The sequence below is a fragment of the Anguilla anguilla genome, chromosome 4, assembly GCF_013347855.1.
Source record: "Anguilla anguilla isolate fAngAng1 chromosome 4, fAngAng1.pri, whole genome shotgun sequence".
In the NCBI taxonomy this organism is placed as follows: Eukaryota; Metazoa; Chordata; class Actinopteri; order Anguilliformes; family Anguillidae; genus Anguilla; species Anguilla anguilla.
The window spans coordinates 5,430,567-5,454,296 of NC_049204.1; the positions used below are offsets into that span (position 1 = coordinate 5,430,567).

A 23,730-nucleotide genomic window follows, 5' to 3' on the forward strand; every position below is an offset into this window, starting at 1 on the left:
AGCCGATTACTGACGTGTGTTTGGGTTTGGGCCAAGCGCCCTGTGTGAGGGAGCGGGGGCTGGTGACGTGTGTTTGGGTTTGGGCCAAGCGCCCTGTGTGAGGGGGCAGGGGTGGGGGGAGCGCTGATGTGTGTTTGGGCCAAGCGCTCTGTGTGAGGGGGTGGGGGCTGATGACGTGTGTTGGGTTTGGGCCAAGCGCCCTGTGTGAGGGAGCGGGGAGGGGGTGGGGGTGGGGAGCGCTGATGTGTGTTTGGGCCAAGCGTCCTGTGTGAGGGAGCAGGGGGGGGGGGTGCTGGTGATGTGTGTTTGGGCCCAGCGCTCTATATGAGGGGGCAGGGGTGGGGGGTGCTAGTGATGTGTGTTTGGGCCCAGCGCTCTGTGTGAGGGGGCAGGGGTGGGGGATGGGGGTGCTGGTGATGTGTGCTTGGGCCAGGGCTCTATGTGAGGCAGCAGGGGTGGGGGGTGCTGGTGATGTCAGTCAGCGCTGATGGGAGTTCTCCCGGGAATTAGGGTTGGGGGGGGGGGGGGGGGTAGTGTGGTGTGGGAATTACGATATCTCAAATTGCAGGACTGTGAAATAAGAAAAACAATATCCTGGCCAGTCCAGAGCATTCAGTCTTGCTGTGTGTCACTCCCCCCCCCCACAAATCAATACTGATTGGATCTCACCGCTAGGCCCCACCCCCTGCTTTGGCACACACAATAGCACTGCATTCCTTGATGCTTCCAATAGAGAGAGAGAGGGAGAGAGGGAGAGAGAGAGAGGGAGAGAGAGAGAGAGAGAGAGAGAGAGAGACAGAGAGAGAGGGAGAGAGAGAGAGCGAGAGAGAGAGAGAGAGAGAGAGAGAGGGAGAGAGAGAGTGAGAGCGAGAGCCCCACCCCACCCCTCTCCTCTCCTCTCTGATTGTCTCCGTGCGCACTGGAGGAATGTGTGGGAGTGGAGGGTGACTCACGCGGACTTGGCCGAGCTCAATCTTATTAAAACGGTGGCTTTCTCCTTCCTCTCTGTTTTATGGCTTTTATTACGTTCGCCCCTCTGCATAAGAATTGATTTCTTTTTTTTTTCCCTCCAGCCGGCCAATTCCTACATTTCATCGCAGGAAAGGGGGGAGAGGTTTAATTTTTGAGAGTTGGCTGCCGCTGCCAACCCGGCAGGGCTCGGTGTCGGCGGGCCGGCGTTGCCACGGTCACCGCCCGGCGGTTCATTCCGACGCCGGGCCGCACCGGATCAGCCACCGCCCGTAAACGACCACGGGAACACCTCAACACTGGCGCCCCCCTCTGCTGCAGTCAAAGATTCGGTGTTTAAAATGTCGAGGGCATATTTAATGCAATAAACTCTGGGGGGGGGGGGGGGGGTCAATGAAGGCTAGAAACAGGAAGGAAGTGAAGCGGGTGTTAATCACACAAACGCACTAAAAGTCACGAGCGTGCGGCTCTCTTCTCTTCTTCTTTCTTTTTTTTTTTTAAAGAGAGGAACGAGGCGGAGAGAGAGAGAGAAAGCATCGAGAGAATGAACGACTCGCAAAGAGAGGAGAGGAGGTGACACGAATGAGCAGGTGAAACCAGGAGGGCTGAGGAAGAGGAGGGGGGGAGAGAGAGAGAGAGAGAGAAAGAGAGAGGGAGCGAGGGAGGGGAGGGAGAGAGAGAGAACATGCCGGAAGCCCATTACCCAGGCTCATCTGCGGCTCATCCCGCTCTCTAAACCATTTACACTCACAGTGGAGTGATTCACACAAAAACACAGTCTCAACAGAGCCTCTCTCCCCCCTTACAAACAACTACAGAATCCCAACTGCATTTGACTGCACTACAGCCCTCATTCCATTCCAACTCCGCAGCTATTACCTGCAATCGCAGCAGAATGGGAGAATCTGGCTGAATGAATGTGCTGGTGCTTATGTAGTACATATTAAAGCTCCTGTCTAGGTGGGGTGCCGAGGGCACGGATCCTGCACAGACCCAGGTGCCAGGTGCTGACTCAGGCTTCCTGCTAAAAAACCCTACGCGAGCGTAAAAAGCTCTGAGCGGCCGCTAAGCCTCCAGTGTGGAAGCCGAGGCGTAATTCTGTCCCTGTGCTCCGCGTGCGCTCAGAGGCTAATGCTAACGCTAGCAGCCAGGCCCATAACTCACCAGAGCACAGGGACACTCGCGTTAGGGTTTTTAGCACGTAATAGCGTGCGCTCAGAGGCTAATGCTAACGCTAGCAGCCAGGCCCATAACTCACCAGAGCACAGGGACACTCGCGTAGGGTTTTTAGCACGTAATAGCGTGCGTTCAGAGGCTAATGCTAACGCCAACAGCCAGGCCCGTACTCACCAGAGCACAGGGACACTCGCGTAGGGTTTTTAGCACGTAATAGCGTGCGTTCAGAGGCCAACGCTAACGCTAGCAGCCAGGCCCGTACTCACCAGAGCACAGGGACACTCGCGTACGGTTTTTAGCACGTAATAGCGTGCGTTCAGAGGCTAACGATAACAGCTAGCAGCCAGGCCCAGTACTCACCGGTACAGTGTGTCAGCTGGGCTCGGGACCGTGGGGAGCGGTGGGGGGAGGGGGGGGGGCGGGGTCACTGCTGCTTGCAGGTGGAGAGTTTGCGGATCTTGCTGGTGGTGGACACGCCCTTCCGGGAGGGGTTGGAGGAGGAGCTGGACCGCCGCTCCGCCTTGGACTGCAGCAGGCCCGCCTCCGTGCCGTTGACACACACGGGCTTGGGCGCGCCCCGGCTCTGGCTCTGGCTCTGCCCGTTCTGCTCCGCCTCCTCCTCCGGGACCTGCCCTGGAGGGTCACACGACACACAACAGACGGTTCAGGCTCTCCGGAGCTCAACCCCAACGCAAAACACAACCCCAGGCCGCTTCTGCAAACGGCTTTTCCAAACTACTGCGTGCACAAAATATGCACCGCACACTGAACATAACGCCTATGGCTTTTAGTGCGCATTATTTTGTACGTGATGATATTTCGCAGTATATGCCAAAAAATTATTACTGTCCATACTATTTTCCCAATGGTACTACGGAAGTGTCGCAAGACGTCCCATGTTTGTAGGAAAAAGCCCCCCCTTCTCTGATTTATAGCACCCAAAGATGGCACCGCCTACACTCAGCAAAACCCCGAAAAAAAGTATATAATCTGGGGATGTCAAGTAGACTAAATTTTGAGAAAATTTCACTTTTTACTTAACTTTCTCACAGCGTACTTAACTTACATACTCAATAGTAGGAAAGTAAGCCTACTAAGTAGGCATTTCAGACACCCTTGAACGCACAACATACTTCCTGCTTTTCAGGAAATTGTTTGGTATAAATTCTCACTCACATTTACACTGTTCACAATAAACATTTTAAAAACATATTTAAAAAACCGTGATACCAAACAAGTATTTAATAAATACACCGGGCTTATCACATTCCATGACACTGAATATTTCATTTGCACTCATGAACTGAAAACTGGAGAATTCCACCGATTCAACAGCAGAGATCAGAAGGTACAATTCACTGTTCTTTTTCTGAAAAAAGTAGGCGTTTTATTTACATTTCAGAAAGAAAAAAAAACTAATAGTTTATCAAAGATAACAATACATTTTATTTATCAGGCACCTTTCTGAACACGCAAGGTCACCTCACATTGCATTAAAATGGAAAGAAAAACGACAAGACACTGCACACGCAGGCCATGGTTTTAAAAACAGTTAAATGAGGTCAAGACGACGTCTTCAGTGGTTATATATTCATGTTTTTTTTATTTTTTCTATAAAATAAGACATTTTCCATCTTTCAGTAGAGCGTGGGTGTGAGCAAATGTGACGCTAGGCAATCAGAAATGTCCTCATTGTGTAGGTGATGACGAAGCCGTCCTTCCTCGCCTACGCCATCGAAAGGGAATGACACATCAGGACAACCTCGTTGACCTTTCCTATACAGGTGGAACGACAGGTCAGCTTTCAAAAGCCCTTTCTACGGCTCCAGTGGTGAAAAAAAAACAAAAAACTGAGGACTGCATTATCTCACTTTTATATATATATATATATATATATATATATATATATATATTAGACAACAACAACAAATTATAATTAATAAATACTCGAAGTTTAACTCAAAGTTAAAAACACTACTTAAATATACATATATTCTGCAGATGATACTCTCACAGTAACAGACGAAAGAAAAAAAGGATCAACAGGTGATGACAAAACACCTGAAAGATTACAAAGGCCAGCATCCGGCCGATTGGAGCTAAAAATATATTCGGTGCAGAAAAACGTCAGCAAATGTTGAAAAGCAGTCGAAGAAATATCTCATTCTGGGGGATTTGGTGACCAGAACGTCTGGCTTCAGAGCACGATTTCAGAATACAGCTTACAATACAAATCGGATCTTAAAATATATGGAAAAATGTTTGCCTCAACATCCATAGATTCTTCCCAAACCTTGTTTTTCTCATTGTTCAGACTGGCCATTATTCTGGTCTGAACACCTGTACAAAAAACACATATGCCCACAGATCACACTAACTGACCCAAAGCTCCGATAATTAATTCAACAGTGAAGAGGTGTGCTATTCAAGAGGCCACTCAGGGAATGGTCCAATAGGAAGCCAGTACCGTATGTGACCATGGTTACCAGAATTATACAATACAGCGTGTGATCATGGTGACTACACATAGCACACTATCAAGTGCGAAAACGAAGGCACGCACGCACGCACGCACGCACGCACGCACGCACGCACGCACGCACGCACGCACGCACGCACGCACGCACGCACGCACGCACGCACGCACGCACGCACGCACGCACGCACGCACGCACGCACGCACGCACGCACGCACGCACGCACGCACGCACGCACGCACGCACGCACGCACGCACGCACGCACGCACGCACGCACGCACGCACGCACGCACGCACGCACGCACGCACGCACGCACGCACGCACGCACGCACGCACGCACGCACGCACGCACGCACGCACGCACGCACGCACGCACGCACGCACGCACGCACGCACGCACGCACGCACGCACGCACGCACGCACGCACGCACGCACGCACGCACGCACGCACGCACGCACGCACGCACGCACGCACGCACGCACGCACGCACGCACGCACGCACGCACGCACGCACGCACGCACGCACGCACGCACGCACGCACGCACGCACGCACGCACGCACGCACGCACGCACGCACGCACGCACGCACGCACGCACGCACGCACGCACGCACGCACGCACGCACGCACGCACGCACGCACGCACGCACGCACGCACGCACACACACACACACACACACACACACACACACACACACACACACACACACACACACACACACACACACACACACACACACACACACACACACACACACACACACACACACACACACACACACACACACACACCTTCCTCTTCCACAAAGGAAACTCAGTTTACCTGCTTTAAAAGCCATTTCACAGAGTGAAAGAACACCAAGAGTAAGGGGAAGGAGACTGTTTAAAAAAAACGAATGGAAAACGCCATTCAAACCACCCCCACATCTGATTGCTCTCCAGAAAACCCAACCAGTACTTACTGGAAGAGCCCTTCCTACGCAGCGGATCAATTAGTGCGTGTGGCACCATTACCTCGGAGAAAAGACGCACAACGCTTCCCTGCTCATCTAATTACCCGTCTTATTTTTCTTTTTCCCCTCTTTGCAGAGTGGTGGAATGGATAGAAATCACAATGCTGGCATACCTCCAATACACCATCTACGGTGAAGCCACCAGAACGATGACATAACCATTCACGCAATAATAATAATGTAATCACACAAATCCTGACGTCAGAAATCTATTGTCCGTAATGTGTGTGTGTGTATATATGTGTGTGTGTGTATATATGTGTGTGTGTGTATATATGTGTGTGTGAATGTGTATACATATATATGTGTGTGTGTGTGTGTGTGAATGTGTGTGTGTATATATATATGTGTGTGTGTGTATATATATATATATATATATATATATATATATATATATATAACTTGAAAGTGGAAGCAATGGAAGCTAAATTTAGAGTGACATCACACAGGTGGCTACTGTAACATCAGCTAATCTGTAGGACCTCACTTCGGAGCTCGGCTTTCCGGTTAAGAAAGCGGAGTTCAAAGCCTTGGATAAACAGCCGTTGCACGTTTTCCTAAAACCCCCTTCGGTTATCGAGCCATTTCAAAAAGGAAGACAATAAAGAAGTCTAATATCGACTGCTCCAAGCGAATCATGGAGGACTTCAGAATCAGCTGAGCTCGGCCTAAAACGAAACGCTTGACACGCCAAGCGGATCACTCCGTTCACCGAGCATCATCAGTGCTGGCGTTACCCATCACAGCTTTTCCCCAAAACAGCCCACCAGGGCTCCGAAACCACACCTCAGTCTCCATCCACCCCCTCCTCCACACCCTGCGCTTAATGCCAAACACACCAGAACTTATTCCCAAACACACCAGTGCTCATCACCAAACACACACAGCGCTCATTTCCAAACACGCCAGCACTTATTCCCCAACACACCTGAGCTTATTGGCAAAAACACTAGTGCATATTCCCAAACACACCAGAGATCATTAACAAACACAGCAGAGCTTATTCCCAAACTCCCCTATGAGTAAACCCCCCCCCCCCCCCCCCCCCCCCCCCTTTCTGGTAGAAAAGGGGGACTGACCGATTTCCGGTGACACCATCATAAAGGTGAATTGGGGGGTGGTAATCAGACTGAGAGAGAAGGGGGGGGGGGGGTACAGCAGGAAAGTAATATACAGTGGAAGTGTGACCAAACTGACTGCGGCAAGATGAGTCACACTGTTGCCACGGCAACTTAAACACTCCACTTTCTAATCGGTAATTTCAAGTGCTTTAGAGAGAGAGAGCGAGAGAGACAGAGAGAGACGGTTGAAAAAAGAAAAAAAAATTGATTTAGGAAATTGTGGAAACAGAGGTGCTGTGTGGGCAAGACAAACACAAAGGATCAATACCAGGTCACAAACCATGGGGTAGAAAAAATTCTAATAAAACCACATTTAAAAAAAAAAAAAAAAAAAAACACCATTCCAGGTTCATCTCAACAATCTTAGAATGACAACCCACGGGAGTCTGATGAGTGGGATGACTGCATTGTCACTGGGAGTGGGCCATGGCCTTCAATTAACCGAACAGGACACAGACACAGACACAGACACAGACACAGACACAGACACAGACACAGACACACACAGACACACACAGACACAGACACACAGACACACACAGACACAGACACACACAGACACAGACACACAGACACAGACACAGACACACAGACACACAGACACACACACACACACCTCCGCTCCAAACAAAAGCCCTTTGGTATTTTTAGATCTCTTGAGTGTTCTATGCACAAAAAAACGAGGGGATTGTGGGTAATGGACAGGGGGGAGGGAGTACAGCACGAGAGGGAGGGGGGAGTTTATGTACTGTGCTTAATTAGCCTCTGGCCCCCTTCAGCCCATCTCCAAATAATTGCCTCAGGCCTGCCCCCCTTAGCCACTGAAGTAAAGATCATTTTCGCACTGTTTGCAAAGTGCACTGTCGAGTCAAAATTTTTATTTAAAAAAAAAATCATACCCCGGGTCGTCGAACCTGGGACTCCCGGTGTTTTTATTTTGTACTTTTCTGCAGTGTTTCCCTCGTCAGATGAGGCGCTAGGCTACAGTCACTCCAGGTGCATTACCTGAGCGTGTATATTGATTCCCCACCACATAAAATGATTATGATCCGGGGATCACCAGAAGAAGACATGACATCCCTTTCTGTGGAGCTGAGCCAGAGTTTTAAAGCAGTGGTCTTTTCCAGAACTCTGCACAGAAAACCAAGGCCATTTTTTTCAAAAGACGCTTTTTCTCTGCTCTCAAGGAGAGGGAGGGAGAGGGAGAGAGAGAGAGAAAGTCACATGGTGTTTCAACAGCGAGCTGGATAAACGAACATTACATTGCTCTCACAACAGGGGAAAAAAATGAAAGAAAACAATTAAAAGTTAGAATCACTATTCCCACAAACCGCCCCCCCCCCCCCCCCCCGATAGATCAGCGAGCTGTCCCAACGAGGAAGCCGTTGAAGAGATTATCGAACATAAATCATCCCCTTTTTTCCCGCTTCCTCTTCCAAAACACAAAAGCAAAAAGGGGGGGGCGGGGGGGAATTCAATTTCCTCCGCGCGTGAACTGGATTCCGGTAAACAAGCTTAACTTTGATTAATTGGCTACACGCGACGCGCTGCGCAAACAGACAAAAATCGCTGAATAAAACAACTGCGGTGGCGGGGTACGCTGGGACCGAGGAGATGAAAAGGGAATTACAGTCTCCAAACTTTCCCGTCGTATAATTAACGTGACACGCAGCCTCAGACACAAAAAAGGGCTTTCACAAATCAGTACAAGCATAGTATAAAAAGGGGGGTGCTCTTTCATCATACTCTCAAAACACAGAATTAGGAATTCACTACAGACGTTCAAAACTAGAAACTGAACATATTTTTGCTCATCAGAAAAAAAGTCCATTAACCTACTGCCTTAAAGCGATTATTCAATTTTTAATGGTTTTAAACTTTATGTGATGATCCGTGCACAATTTCCACTTGCAGAACTGCGGCAGAATAAGTTATTTCTGTGCGTGCGTGAAGACGGGCGTCTGATTTCACCAAGAAATTCACCGTAGGGCTCGCCAGGAGCGAAGGTCTGAAGGGTTATGCAGATTTTAAAAAAAAAATAAAAAAAAAGCTGGGCCTTAAATCATACACCATTCTCCCTAGAACGGGGGGGGGGGGGGGTGTTTTAAAAATAAACTTCATTCTTTTTAAATCAGAGGATCTGAATTACCTTCTCCTACCGTAACAAATTGCACAAAGGCAGAAATGACTTTTAATTCCTTCCAATAAAAGCATTTGAGAACTAATCCTTCGCATTAAGCAGCAAGATTTTTTCAGCAGCAGCAGCCAGATGACTGGAGTAAAAATCACAGGGTAACGGAGAACGATTTAGAACGATCGCAAAACCACAAGAGAAGGTCAGAGCGATCTGGGAGGATAACCTCGGACGACCGGTCAAACACAGGGGGCTAAATCTGTGGCCGTATCTCTCACAGATCACCGTCGGCTTGGAAAGCAGGAAGGCTTACGCAGGCAAACTGCGCGAGAACGACGGCCAGCTTTTACTTTTAAACATCCCTCCCGTGCCAAAAATAAACAAATGAGCAAACGGTTCCTTGGCAATAGGCCCGCTACAGCGAGGTACACGCAAACTATACAGCATGTCGGTTATACAGTTTTACTTTATCATTCTCATAGCTCCATGAACGCTGTATAGCCACAAGCTGACTTGTATCTGCTTTGGAACAGACATGCATGTCCAAGTGAAATCGCCATCTCCCTCCACCCCACATCAGTAATCAGAGAGGACAGGCTAATACGGAAGCTACTGATCTCCATGCTTTGGGAAATTGAAGTGCGCATCAGCATTGCTAATTGCGCGCAGGTTATTTTGCATAATTTTCATACATTTGAATCGAGGGTTTGAATCGACCTTTCTAGACGTCATGCATCATGTTTCACAACAGACCGTTCCAGGATATTTTATGCTGGGGGTGAGTGGCTGAGAATCGTGGAGGGGGGTGCTGAGGATTAATTAGATGGGGGGGGGGGGGGGGGGGGGATTGCAAGGGAACCTGTAGTTTTGGCCAATAGCATTACACTGAACTCCAAGCTTTTGGATTAGAATTTTTGGTGATCTCCATGGGGTCTGTGACCAACCGGCACTGCACACATACAGTAGCTCCCTTCACCCCTCAACCCTGAGCTCAATGCACCCCCTACTGGCCCTCGCCCTTCACATACGTTCAGCTTGCGTGGTGTTACGCCGGGCACCCACCGCACGCGTCGCGTATGCGTCGCGTAAACAGCAGGGCGAAGCAGCACGGCGCGACGCGTAGGGTGTCTCCACTGGTTCCGTTTGTGTCGCGCAAAGGCTTGCGTAAAAGCTATATATTCCTAGTAGCTCTCGCAGTCTGCAGTGGGCTTTTACATCGTGCATTTCACGTTTGTTCACGACTGTTGATTATGGGTTAAGTGAATACTTTGGTGAGAGACCTTTTTCAGTTTGTTAATTTGGTAATATTTCGTTAACTCGTAAATAGCCTACGTGAGAAAGTAAACGCTTTCAAGAAGTACCATAAACTTAAATCGCAACGTAGCCTGCATAACAATCAATCTCAAACTGTATTAATTTATTTGCTTGGTTAACAAGCGTGCCAATTTCATGAAGAATATGTAATGATCATAATAATAATAAATAATCCGTAATCAACCATTGGGAATTCCCGTGTTGTCTTGCCATTCACGTCAAAACATTTATAGGATCAGATTTAGTAAAATCAGCTAATCATGAAAAAGTCAGTAACAGTTTTAATCTTGAAGGGATATGAACACCACAACGCCATGAACACCGGAAGCTTTGAAGTACAAGTGCAATAAAGGCTTGCTTACAACTTCATTTATAAAATAGGTGCATTTTCATCGGCAAGACCACTAAATAATCTGATTTTTTTAAAGCTCTGTGGATTATCTGATTTTTATTAACAAGCCCTTTTTGAAAGCACGGCGAACGAAGACATCGGAGAAGTCAAATAGGCTGAGCAATGGTTGGTTAAAAACTATCTTCCAATACTCGAGCTAACAAACCGCTGCTCGGTGCATTCCCTTCTACGTCACTCAATAGCCTACGTCTTTCTGTGGTGTATTTTCAAATTTACCCCACCCCCTCCGCAAAATAAGACAGCGAAACTAAGTTTGCCTTTCCCCCAGGTTCCAGTTATTTATTTATTTTTACAAAACGAAAAGGCTTGTATTTTTTTTAGCTGCTTAAAAAATATCTGGGAGGTAACTAGGGACACACCCCCAGTAATATAAGAATGAAATATAAATCAGAACATGTATACCTAGCATTTTAGAGCATATTTCTGTGTATAAACAGGCCAACGTGACGCGCGACAAGCCGAAAAAATAGAACAGAAGCGAAAAACTACGCTTCAGTTCGCTTGTGTCGCGCGAGCTTCGCAGCCGGTACGCGACGCGTTCGCATCTGGTGGAGACGACGTCGCCCGCTGCCGTTGTAATAACAGTACTTCAACTACGCTTCAGTTACGCGCGTAATACGCGCGTAGTGCGCTCGCGGCCGATACGCGTGCGGTGGGTGCCCGGCTTTAGACTGGCGTTTCGCAGCATCCAGCCTACGTCACTCTGAAACACGATTCGCTGAATCGTTAGGGGGAAAGCGACAGAAGATGGAGAATCGATGGCCGTTTTCACCAAACTGAAGTTCTTTCCCTCTGCAAGTTTTTTTTCTTCCTCCCATTACACAACTTAACAAGTAGCAGTACTGTTCTGGGTTATTTTGCGTATTAAATCCTTGATTAAATTAACCAGGTTCTATTTTTGGGGAATAGGTGTGGGTAGGAACCCATCCCATTGTGCAGCCAATCAGATGCAGGGGGTGATTAGGGGGTGGAATCAAAAATGGTTAATTATACGATGTGCAAGCTGTAAGACACCGCCAGGTATCTCTGCCCCAATCAGCTGCTAGTGCTGCAGAACACGAATCAAGTGAACATATTTAGCCATTCTATACACGTAGCCTATATGTCACTGTCATCTACAGCCACATCCAATAATGAGAAACCACAGATGTATGCAAAAGCATTGCTAATTGTGTGCAAGTTATTTTTCACGTACTTTTCCTAAATTTGAATCAGGGGTGTTCCCCACCCTTCTAGGCGTCATGCATTATGTTTTCCAACAGGCCATTCCAGGACATTTGATGTTGGGGGGAGGTGGGGGTGGGGGGGGGGGGTGGCTGAGACAACAGAATCATGGAAGGGGGAGCTATGTATTAATTACATGGCGGAGGGGGATAGCAAGGGGACACGTAGTTTTGGCCAATAATGTTACACTACACATTACATTGTCATTTTCCATTACGTTTTATGACTGCAACAGAAAATTCCAGGTTTTCCAGGACATGTGGGAACCCTGTGGAATTTACAGTCTCCGCATGCTAACCAGTTTGGAAAAAAGCTACTGCTAAAATTGTGCTACATACATTATTGAATCCCATTCTCGTATGGCAACTAAGCACTTTTAGAAGACCACTGGCATGACACTCCCGAACTGCTCTGTCTGTAACACACAACAAACTCCAAACATCTACAACACAACATCAGCGAACGCTGGACAAAAAAAACCCCGCGAAGTCCCACATCCGTGAAAATGCGATTCTGCGCCTCATAATTTAAATAACACGCCGCAACCTTTTGTGCTCTAAAGAATCATTTCATTCACACTGTGTTTTTTTTTCTTCCAGTTCTCACAGCTTCTCCGTGAAATTTCACAGTTTGGCCTGAAATCTCAGACGGGCCAGATACGGCTGTCTATATATAGCGGCTGCAGTCGCACCCGCACCTCGTCGAAACGCAACGCTGCCAAACGCGACATATTGTCCACTTCAAGCTCCATATGCCGGAAAAAAGGCCAAGGTCTAAATGAAAATTTTTCATTTTATTATATTTTTTTTTAAGCCCTGACAGAATACTACAAAGCTGACGCCAGATATTCACATACCATGTCAACCAAGGAGGACTCAACGCCGCCATTTCCCATCTGAGGCCAACAACACACAGCGCCCCCCGGAGGTCACATGGGACACACCCGAGATTCTGAAGCCCAAACCCGTCCGGAGTAAAACAGAGGTCAGAGGTCATCACGCTCGGACAGCCACGGCGACCACCGCCAGCTTTCGCAGTCTCCTCGAGAACAGAATCGCCTTCATACCGGGAAAACGATCCGTACTTATTTCTCAACGCCCTTAGCTGATTACTTCACGCCCACTTGCCCACCGCCAACATGGCGGAAGCAGCCGGTTAATGAAGCGTTGATTATTAACCCCGGTTACCGTGACGCTGCCCTCGGAAAGCACCGAAGCCCGTCTCACTCCCCCCCCCCACCTCCTCAAAGCGCCAACTTTCTGTCTCCACTCCACAAAGAAGCAGGAGTTGTGTTTTTATTACTTCCAGAGGGGTGAGTGACTCACTGGCCCACGGACCAACGCAATCACAGCCAGCCTGATCCCCTGCTCTCCTGTTCTCTCTGAAGGCTCACAGAGCGACAGGTAATGGAAACAGGCTCCAAGTGCAGAGGATGTATCACTGACGGACACCTGAAATGGAGGGACTTATTCTGATTCCAGACTTCAAAATTTAAAAAAAAAATTTTTTTAAAGGTCATCTGATCAACCCAAGCTACAATCATAAATAAGTATCAAACTATAAAATGAGCAATTCAGTGTCAAGTTACAGGATTATGTCAGTCTAATCGTGCCTCCACCAAGCATTACAGCAGTTAATCAAACTTTGCATGCAAATCAGTCTAAATCGGTCAAAATGGGAAATTTCCAACAGAATCGTGAAAATAGCTTGACGCTGCGATCCATCTAAGCACGTACTGTACCCAAAAAAATCAAGAACCCCTCACCAGGCAATGTACTAATGTGCCATTTCATTACCATACAGAGGCACCAGGAGGCCGTAGACATTTTAATTATGCCATTTTCTTCAAACGTGTTAAATCCCGTTTATACTCACAGACGTTAACAAACACACACGCACAAAAGACACTCCAAAACGGAAAAACCACCACACAGGCTCATTTTCATCGTTGCCAAGGGTCACTTCCAACGGCCACGTTGCCAGGTTACCTACACTAACACGAAGTTTCCGTTCGAGCACGACACAAAACTTGGACAAGGAAGAAGATTGGTTCCAAAACTTTCCCAGTTTCATAGGTCTGGTTCCATTTTCAATGACCGAGGCTATTCATAGAAACGACTAGCAGTAGTAATGAACTGCTGTTCGGTTATCTCTTTGAATTACAGCATAATTCAGCATCTTTTTTCTTTTTTTTTTTTTTGCCCTGACATCTCAATAGTGGCTGAAATATTGCACATCATTGCTTTAAGGCCTGTGATGATTAATTAGACTCATAAGCTGTGGCACATACCGGGAGATAGGGCCTCGCTAAAAAAGCAGGGGCTGCTGCAAACACTTCCTAACGGGGAGGGGTTACACGTTACCGTGAGCAACATCAGCGAGCCAGAAAGTCTGGACCGGCCCACACTGCTACTAACAAAGTAATTTCTGATTCTGTAAGGCGGGAGTCCATCACACAGAGTCCAGTATGACCGCAGTACGACACCGCTCTTACCCACGACCCGACAAGGGCTCTGCCAATCAAAATCCACCGCAGTTCAATCTGGCAAAGCTCACCGTCGTCGGCAACATCTTTATCTCGGGATAAAGAGCGGCGAATTCGGCCAGAGACCCACGGCCACAGGGGGGGCTTTCTGACTTTCAGGAAAAGGACCCCCACGCAGACACAACGCAGGGCCTGGGAGCATGTTCCCATTAGGGGTGACGTAGCTCAGAAGGTAAGAGCGGTCGTCTGGCAGTCGGAGGGTTGCCGGTTCGATCCCCCTGCCCTGGGCGTGTCGAAGTGTCCCTGAGCAAGACACCTAACTCCCTAATTGCTCTGGCGAACGCGAGGCATCAATTGTAAAGCGCTTTGGATAAAAGCGCTATATAAATGCAGCCCGTTTACCATTTTACCCTGGGTCCATGAGTCACCACCGCATGAGGTAAGAGTCCAGATAGAACAGCCATCCAAACGTGTGGCGGAGAAATTCGAAGCAGCAGAGACGGAGAGAGGCGGCGCACATCGCCTCTCTGAAATTAAACCTGGCTCATCACCTTCAGACCAACGGTTCCCATTATAACCGACCAAATAATCATCACTGCTAATCAGTGTACACTCTAGAGGAAAAAACATTTCTTCCATTATAGTTTTTATTGAGTGAACACATCCAGTACACACACATAGCTAGAATACTCAGTTAGGGGGGGGTGTCTATTTTTACATTTCTCTCTTCAGGTTAAAAAGTGTTTTTTCATGTGCACCTTTCAAATCTTACGCAACACCGCCTGAGACTGCCTTCTCTCCAATTGTCACAACTAAACAGCCTTAAAATAGCACGATCGCCATGTACTCTCCACAAAAGAATAGCAACAAAAATATCCCTCGCAGAAAGAGGTGTATTTATTCTGAAAGCACGCTTTCAGAATGTTATCAAGCACAGTCGGAGAGGCCATTCAACTGAGTCTGGGACTTTATTTAGTCCCTAAACTCATTTTGGCTGTCCACAGCAAAGAGGCTAAAGGCATCTCCATTTCTGACAGCCACACACACACCTGGCATCCAGCACACACACACACACACACACACACACCTGGCGTCCAGCACACACACACACACACACACACACACACACACACACACCTGGCATCCAGCACACACACACACACCTGGCATCCAGCACATACACACACACCTGGCATCCAGCACATACACACACACACACACACAGCTGGCATCCAACACACACACCTGGCATCCAGCACACACACACACACACCTGGCATCCAGCACACACACACACACACACACACACCTGGCATCCAGCACACACACACACACACACACGCACACACCTGGCATCCAGCACACACACCCACACACACACATACACACACACACCTGGCATCCAACACACACACACACACACACACACACACACACACCTGGCATGCAGCCCACACACACACCTGGCATCCAGCACACACACACACACACACACACACACACACACACACACACACACCTGGCATCCAGCCCACACACACACCTGGCGTCCAGCCCACACACACACCTGGCATCCAGCACACACACACACACACCTGGCGCCCAGCCCACACACACACCTGGCATCCAGCACACACACACACACACCTGGCATCCAGCACACACACTCACTCACACACACACACACACACACACCTGGCACTGTGAAGTCCTGAGTGTAGATGATGTCATCCTCGCCGTCGAAGAGCTCATCGTCGTCCTCCTCGTTGTAGCCGTGCAGGTCCTCCAGGTACGGCATCACCGTCATGCTGCGCCACTGGTCTCTGGTGTCGGGGCTGGGCGGGATGGGGACGGGGGGCTCGGAGGGGGGGTGTTTCTTACGCACCCAACTGCACGGGACCACAAAAGGGGAAAAGGGGAGGAAGAGAGGGACGGGGGTTTAATCCAAAAAAAATATTTAAATCCCCAAAGTACCCACGGGTGACCTTAAATGTGCCCAATCGCTCCCATCCCAGTCCATATTTCACAGCCCAAATAAACAGCCTCCTGGATTCACCATTTGACTCCATGGGAAACAGTCCAGTTTCCCTGGACAACCACAGCTGTCCATCCTTCTTGGCAGTACAAGTCAAGATCTGCATTTTTTACCCCCAATATTTACAATTTTCAATTTAACGCCTAGTTTTTTTAAAACACTGCAACAAAAAACAATGGCTAGCGCAATACATGACAGGCCCAGCTAGCAACATTAGCATTAGTTTGCTGTACTTAGGGATTTGTTTCATTGGCTAAAATTGATGTGTGTTGCCCTTAGCTGTGTGCTGCAGGCTGCACTGTGCTTGATTATCCAGGTGTGTGCACTGCTCTGTATTTACACTTTGAAAGTCAATTTGAGCATACGCATCTAAAACCCTACCGGCCAGGCACTGGCGCGGCAGTGCGCTATAATGGGTAAGGAGTTGGTCTGGTAACCTGAAGGTCGTAGGTTCGATTCTCTATAGGACCCTCGAGCAAGGTACTTAACCTGCATTGCTTCAGTATATATATCCAGCTGTATTAATTGATGCAATGTAAATGCTATGTAAAAAAAAGTTGTGTAAGTCGCTCTGGATAAGAGCGTCCGCTAAATGCCCGTGATGTAGGAACGGTCAAAGCTACAGTACCCGTGCACATTCAGACGCTCGTCATGACACCGACGGGCAAAAAAAAAAAGGCACGAAAACACACGGCCTGCAATCACACAGATTAGATCTCCCTCGTCTTTCGCCCTTCTCTCTGTTTTCATTTTGCGCGCGCGCGTGCGGCGATAAGAGATCGGGAGAGGAATACGGACCAATCGGATTCCATCCACGCCGCACCCACTCCTCCTTTCATCTAGTTTTCGACGGGCGGCTATCCGGCATCTCGTGGCGACGGCGGGCGAGCGTTACGAATCGCGAGAGGGAGCGGCGCTCGGAATGAATGCTAACGAAGGCTAACGACGCGTCTCGGGGCGACCGGCACGCGGCTTCCCCCTCCTCACGCCCAAATCCATGAAATTGGACCTGAATACGGGATTCAGATGGTTTTTTTTTTTTTTTTTTGGCAGAGTCCTGTCAGATCCACAAAAGAACGCAGGGGGAAGCGTGTGTACCGCATAACAAACATCGTTACTGTCCCATCTCTCTGTAATACGGGTTTCCTTGCGAACATGTCCATACTAGCACCACACCGTGTGAATATGGAAAAACAGCATGAACAGCTCCTACTAGACATACACGTAGCAGACTGTAGAATTTTTGTTAATGTTTGATATCCCTTTAGTTTTTCTAAATCATTAGCCAACAGTAGCAACACATTTTCCACTCAAAAAAGGGATTTGAGTCTATTTTGGGACAATAAATATGTAACAGACTTGAAATTTCTGTGACTGCTTGACATCGTTATTTTTCCTTTATCATTCACCAGTAGCAGTAGTAGCAACAAATTTTCGCTCTTAAAAAAAAAAGGGGGGGGTTTGTATCTATTTTGGGACTACGTCATTACTTCGTCACTGTAACGTTAAAATGAAATTCATTATTAAAAAAGAATTTTTTTTTGGTTAAAGCAGAAAGCAGGGAACAGAGGATTCTAGAACATGTCATAACCACGTGAGATGTAAAACAGGTAAGGACGGAGTGTAGCACAGTGGGTAAGGAACTAGGGCTTGTAACCGAAAGGTCGCAGGTTCGATTCCCGGGTAGGACACTGCCGTTGTACCCTTGAGCAAGGGTACTTAACCTGCATTGCTTCAGTATATATCCAGCTGTATAAATGGATACAATGTAAAAAATGCCAGGTAAAAAGTTGTGTAAGTCGCTCTGGATAAGCGCGTCTGCTAAATGCCTGTAATGTAATGTAATGTAAGACTACAACGGACAGCGGAGCCTCTGGGAGCGCGGCTCGTAACCGAAGCGCGCCGATGCCGGGCACGCCGGTCTCTCTCAGCGGCGCGGCCGCCGGTCAGGTGAGCTTGTGCGCCGAGGAGCGCCTTGCTCGCTTCGGCTCAGGGCGTCTCCCAGGGGCCTCTGGGGCGCGGAGAGGAAGCAGGGGGGGGTGGGGGGGGTGGGGGGGTGGGGGGGCGCGTTTCAGAAAGCACCAGGACGCTAACGAGCACCCGGCGAAAAAACAGCTGGCTCCCTCCAGAGCCCTGCCCCCACCCCCCCCGCTCATGAATATTAAACAGGCCATTTGCCATCCATCTTAATCGCACCACACGGAATTAACTCGTCCAGGAACTGGGCACAGAGCTAAATATGAGAACTATCATGGCTGTACTCGTCACCCTGCGCCCCCACCCCCAAACTCAAAACGACACCCGGCACACTTTTTCCCCCTCACGGTCAGAGCTTTGTCCACAGTCCCGTAATGCAGGGGATGTTCATCAGTGAGCAGACTGGCTTAGCAAAAAGCTAACGGCAGGGCCAACGTTACTGTAATGCTGTTAAGTTTTTATAGCACTGAGGGAAAGCATGTTTAACAAGTGTCATCTATGAACATTTCTTTAAATTCCTTTATTTTCTTTTTAAAGCTGTGCAAAACATTCAACCTCACTACCAAACATGACATACATTATTTTATTTTTTTTTAAACAGTCTTTTCTGGGCACAAGAACAATTCTGCGTACAGAAACGCATATAAAACGATGCTGAGAGAACGTGTACTCCGATGAGAATTTGCCAAAGCGAACTGTACCCCTTCCCCTCGGCATCGGCACCGTCATCAATCTCACACCTTTCGAAACAGGACCTGTGAAAGATGACGTGGCATCCCACACGGCTGGATTTAGGAACTTTGAAGGCGACCCTACTGGGACCTTCACACCTCAGCGCGGTGCGTAAGAGTGACTGCCGAAACACACACACCGGGCTGGCCGACGTCTCCCGGCATCCAATCAGCTCGCGCTCCTCCACCTCAGCTCACCCATTTACTGTGGCTTCACCTGAGCGTCGCGGCCCCTGACGTGACTCAACCCCGGGACTGTATTACACATCACACAGAGACTCAAACCCCCTGTAATCCCGTCATTATGGGATGTCGGTTTAAGGCCCCGCAAGCCAGAAGCCTCAGACTGTTGAGGATTGTTGTAAAAGCAGCTTGTTTTGAGTCTCAAATCTTCCTCACGTTTTCTTTGTTAGACACACTACCGATGTATTCGACAGTGATGCAACCCCACTGTCTCCAATGCTGACGTGTAAGATATTCTCACAAACTGACGCGCGGGGCAATATCGTCAATATCGATACATCTCTTTCCGGTGTGGGGCAAGGCGGAAAAAATGTCAAATAAGATATGATGCATTCATGTTTTCAGGGAGGAAATCAATTCTGCTCGCTCACTGATCAGCTAAATCAACAGACACTCCTATAGTGACAAAATACATACTGTAGGTAATATACTTCTTCAGGCTTTTAAAAAAAAATAGATATAAATGAAGCGCCTTGAACTGGGCACTGAACAGCACCTTTATGAAATTTTACTGTATGAAAAGATTATTTGGTTGGAACATGAATCATGCAGTTATAAGTTGGTTTGTAATGGCCATTTGGATAGTGTGCACTTGGCACAGTACATCCAAGTAAATACTGGAAGAATTAGTATAAATACAATTGAATACTTTTTTTCATGCTTTTGAGAACAAAGATTTTCAATTTCAGGATAAAATTAGATTTCTATAAAAAATGTACAGCATAAAACAATTCTTTCAGTGAAGTAAACTTTCCACTTCTCAGGAAAATGGCATTACTATTCAACTTTATCAGTAATAAAACTTATCTCCAGAAAGATCATCCTATACCTCCTATTTGTGTCACGTGACCGCACTTCTCCCGCCTTTCTCCCTCTCTCTCTCTCCCCCTCCCTCCCTCCATCTCTCTCTCCCCCTCTCCCTCTCTCTCTCCCTCCACCTCTCTACCTCTCTCCCTCTTTCCCCCTGTCTCTCCCCCCCCCCCTCTCTCCCTCATTCTCTCCCTCTCTCTCTCCCTCCCTCTCCCCTCTCTCCCTCTCCCCCCTCCCTGGGCTGAGGTAACACCAGTAGTGCAGGGGGTGTGTGGCTCCCTCTCTCCCTGGGCTGAGGTAACACCAGTAGTGCAGGGGGTGTGTGGCTCCCTCTCTCCCTGGGCTGAGGTAACACCAGTAGTGCAGGGGGTGTGTGGCTCCCTCTCTCCCTGGGCTGAGGTAACACCAGTAGTGCAGGGGGTGTGTGGCTCCCTCTCTCCCTGGGCTGAGGTAACACCAGTAGTGCAGGGGGTGTGTGGCTCCCTCTCTCCCTGGGCTGAGGTAACACCAGTAGTGCAGGGGGTGTGTGGCTCCCTCTCTCCCTGGGCTGAGGTAACACCAGTAGTGCAGGGGGTGTGTGGCTCCCTCTCTCCCTGGGCTGAGGTAACACCAGTAGTGCAGGGGGTGTGTGGCTCCCTCTCTCCCTGGGCTGAGGTAACACCAGTAGTGCAGGGGGTGTGTGGCTCCCTCTCTCCCTGGGCTGAGGTAACACCAGTAGTGCAGGGGGTGTGTGGCTCCCTCTCTCCCTGGGCTGAGGTAACACCAGTAGTGCAGGGGGTGTGTGGCTCCCTCTCTCCCTGGGCTGAGGTAACACCAGTAGTGCAGGGGGTGTGTGGCTCCCTCTCTCCCTGGGCTGAGGTAACACCAGTAGTGCAGGGGGTGTGTGGCTCCCTCTCTCCCTGGGCTGAGGTAACACCAGTAGTGCAGGGGGTGTGTGGCTCCCTCTCTCCCTGGGCTGAGGTAACACCAGTAGTGCAGGGGGTGTGTGGCTCCCTCTCTCCCTGGGCTGAGGTAACACCAGTAGTGCAGGGGGTGTGTGGCTCCCTCTCTCCCTGGGCTGAGGTAACACCAGTAGTGCAGGGGGTGTGTGGCGGCACTTTGGCCTTTAGCCCCGGGTGCGAGTCGTGTGCGAGGAGGAGGAGGAGATCGTGACGGCGGCGGCGGCGGCGCAGAGGGGCCGGAGGGTCAGCTCCGTGTGCTCCGTGGCGGGGAGCGCGTGGGAGCGCGTTTGGGGGGGGGGCGGAGGAAGGGGGGGCGGGTGTTTCTCGTGCTATTCTTTGCAGCAGCCGTCTTCACGGATGCCCCTGCAGCACGTCTCCTTAACAACAGCAGGAAACCCTGCGGGTGCACATGCAGTTAATAGGGCAGTGACATCACGCGTGTGCGTGCGTGAGTCTGTGAGTGTGTGTGTCTCTGTGTGTGTGTGCAACTATGTGTGTGTGTGTGTGCGTGTGTGAATGTGTGTGTGTGTGTGTATTTGTGTGTGTATTTGCGTGTGTGTGTGTGTATAAGGAGCATCGCCCACCATCCAAGTTCCTTAAAGTGGTGTTAAAAAAACATCTTCATGCCAGTTATGGTATAACTCATGCCCAAATATCACATTTTTGAGGAGGGGAAAAATGCGGCTGTGTGAATTTATTATTCCCTTTAGGGATAGTAAGAGTTAGGTATAGCCATGCAACAGTCAGCAGTGTACTGCAGTTTACTTTTGCTTACAGTACCAACTGTAGTTTTTGTTCAGTCAACGTTACACTTGTCAATAATCAATGAGTCTTCTCTGCCTTCCTGGTGACACCACTCGTCTGTAATCCTGACACTGATGTTCTCCGCTATTTCAACACTGGACGTGACTGTAATGTTTAGCAGTGGGGGGGGCAGGTAAAATAAATAAATAAATAAATAAATCCACAAGCTACCCATTCCGATTCACACAGCCTGTCGTACCCCTCGTTCCCCAGCTGAACAGGCGGAGGATGTATTTATAATAAGGCCTCTAACCTGATGAGGCGAGGTAAGGGTGTGTGTTTGGGCAGAGTCGTCGGGGGGGGGGGGGGTTTGCGTACGCTTTGAATATGTAAAGGGCAATCGAGCACGAGCGGCTCGGGGAGAGAGAGCGCCACAGCTCGTGAAGGGGCCACCTCAGGAGGCTCGTCATTAAAACTGCATCAGCTCCAGCGTGGTGCCTCCTCCCTTTGTAAATCCCCTTAATGTTAATATTTGCGCAGAGAGGCGTAATTAATTTTAAAGACCCGGCTGCCCTTTTGCTAGTTTAAATATTTATGCAAGCTGTTTTTTTTTTTCCTTTTCTTCTTTCTATTTTCGTATTTTCGCCCCTTAGCGCTGGCGCGTCAGTGAAGCATCCTCCTTGTGAAAGGAAGATGCGAGGCCAGAGGCTGTACAGCAAGGGCCGGGACCGAACAGGAAAACGACGAAAACGAAACTTGGAATATTTCCAGTTTCTGGAAAAAAAAAACCGACTTCGACTGCGGCTTCAGGACCAGGGCTTCTTCCACGCGGGCGAATCGTTCCGTTTTGCAAGTGCTTCCAACATCAAATTCAAATCAAAACTGCCACTCTCTCGGTCCACCTTACTGTTAGAAGCCATTCAAAGCTGCACTGTTGTACTGAGAACGTGTACAGTAGAGTTGGCCAGTCCTGTGGGTTCTAGAACTCCCACGGCTTCCAGTTACCAGCGGCTATTGTGACATCAGCATTAGAATGTTCAGTTCAGAACGTTCCAACCACACATTTATGACCTCACACCTTTAAGGGCTCGAAGGTCTGAGCACCCGGTAAATCTACTGAAATCAGATGATCACCGTGGGTAGGTCTCCAGAAAAAAACCCCAAAAAAAACCTATATGACACGCGGTAGTTCAAAACGACGAACTCTCAAAACCACACAATGCGTTTAACAACCTGTGTCATCCACCTCCTTAACAGTCACCGCACCGCCCGTTTCATATGAATAGAGCCTTCTTCTGAAGTGGTCGGGAATGAAACGTTTGTGCGCGCGCGCGTATATACTGTACGTGCTCATTTTCATAATTCCATTTTATTCTTTTTTTTTTTCCGGTGGCTTCCACAAAGAGATGAGAGATAGGATCTGAAGCAGTTCAGCCGCCCACAGAGAGACAGAGAGAGAGAGAGAGCGTGATTACCCACTACCTCCCCCGCTCTCCCCCCCCCCCCCCCGCCCTCCCTCAACCCCTCCCACCCCCGTCCCCACCCCACTCATCAGCCAGAAGCGAAACCACCACCACCACCACCGCCACCGCGGCGGCGGCGGCACACGGACACGCTTCAGTCATCCGTTGCCATGGCAACAGCGGCCGGCACCTGGCAGCAGTATCAGCCCGCGCGTGTGTGTGTGTGTGTGTGTGTGTGTGTGTGTGTGTGTGTGTGTGTGTGTGTGAGAGAGTGTGTGTGTGTGTGTGTGTGTGTGTGTGTGAGAGAGTGTGTGTGTGTGTGTGTGTGTGTGTGTGTGTGAGAGAGTGTGTGTGTGTGTGTGTGTGTGTGTGTGTGTGTGTGTGAGAGTGTGTGTGTGAGTGTGTGTGTGTGTGTGTGTGTGTGTGTGTGAGAGAGAGTGTGTGTGAGAGAGTGTGT

At 49.0% G+C, this 23,730-nt stretch overlaps 1 protein-coding gene across 1 annotated transcript in view; it reads right to left on the reverse strand.

Annotated features, from left to right (window-relative positions):
- Positions 1 to 2,515: 2,515 nt before the first annotated feature.
- The window catches only part of stk11 (serine/threonine kinase 11), a 47,588-nt gene continuing 26,373 nt past the window's right edge, over positions 2,516 to 23,730 (reverse strand). The window contains exons 9-10 of the mRNA XM_035416326.1: positions 16,025 to 16,218; positions 2,516 to 2,778 (exon numbers count right to left, since the gene is read on the reverse strand). Of these exons, the coding sequence (XP_035272217.1) occupies positions 2,570 to 2,778; positions 16,025 to 16,218 (403 nt within the window). The 3' untranslated portion in view covers positions 2,516 to 2,569. The remainder of the gene's footprint in view (positions 2,779 to 16,024; positions 16,219 to 23,730) is intronic.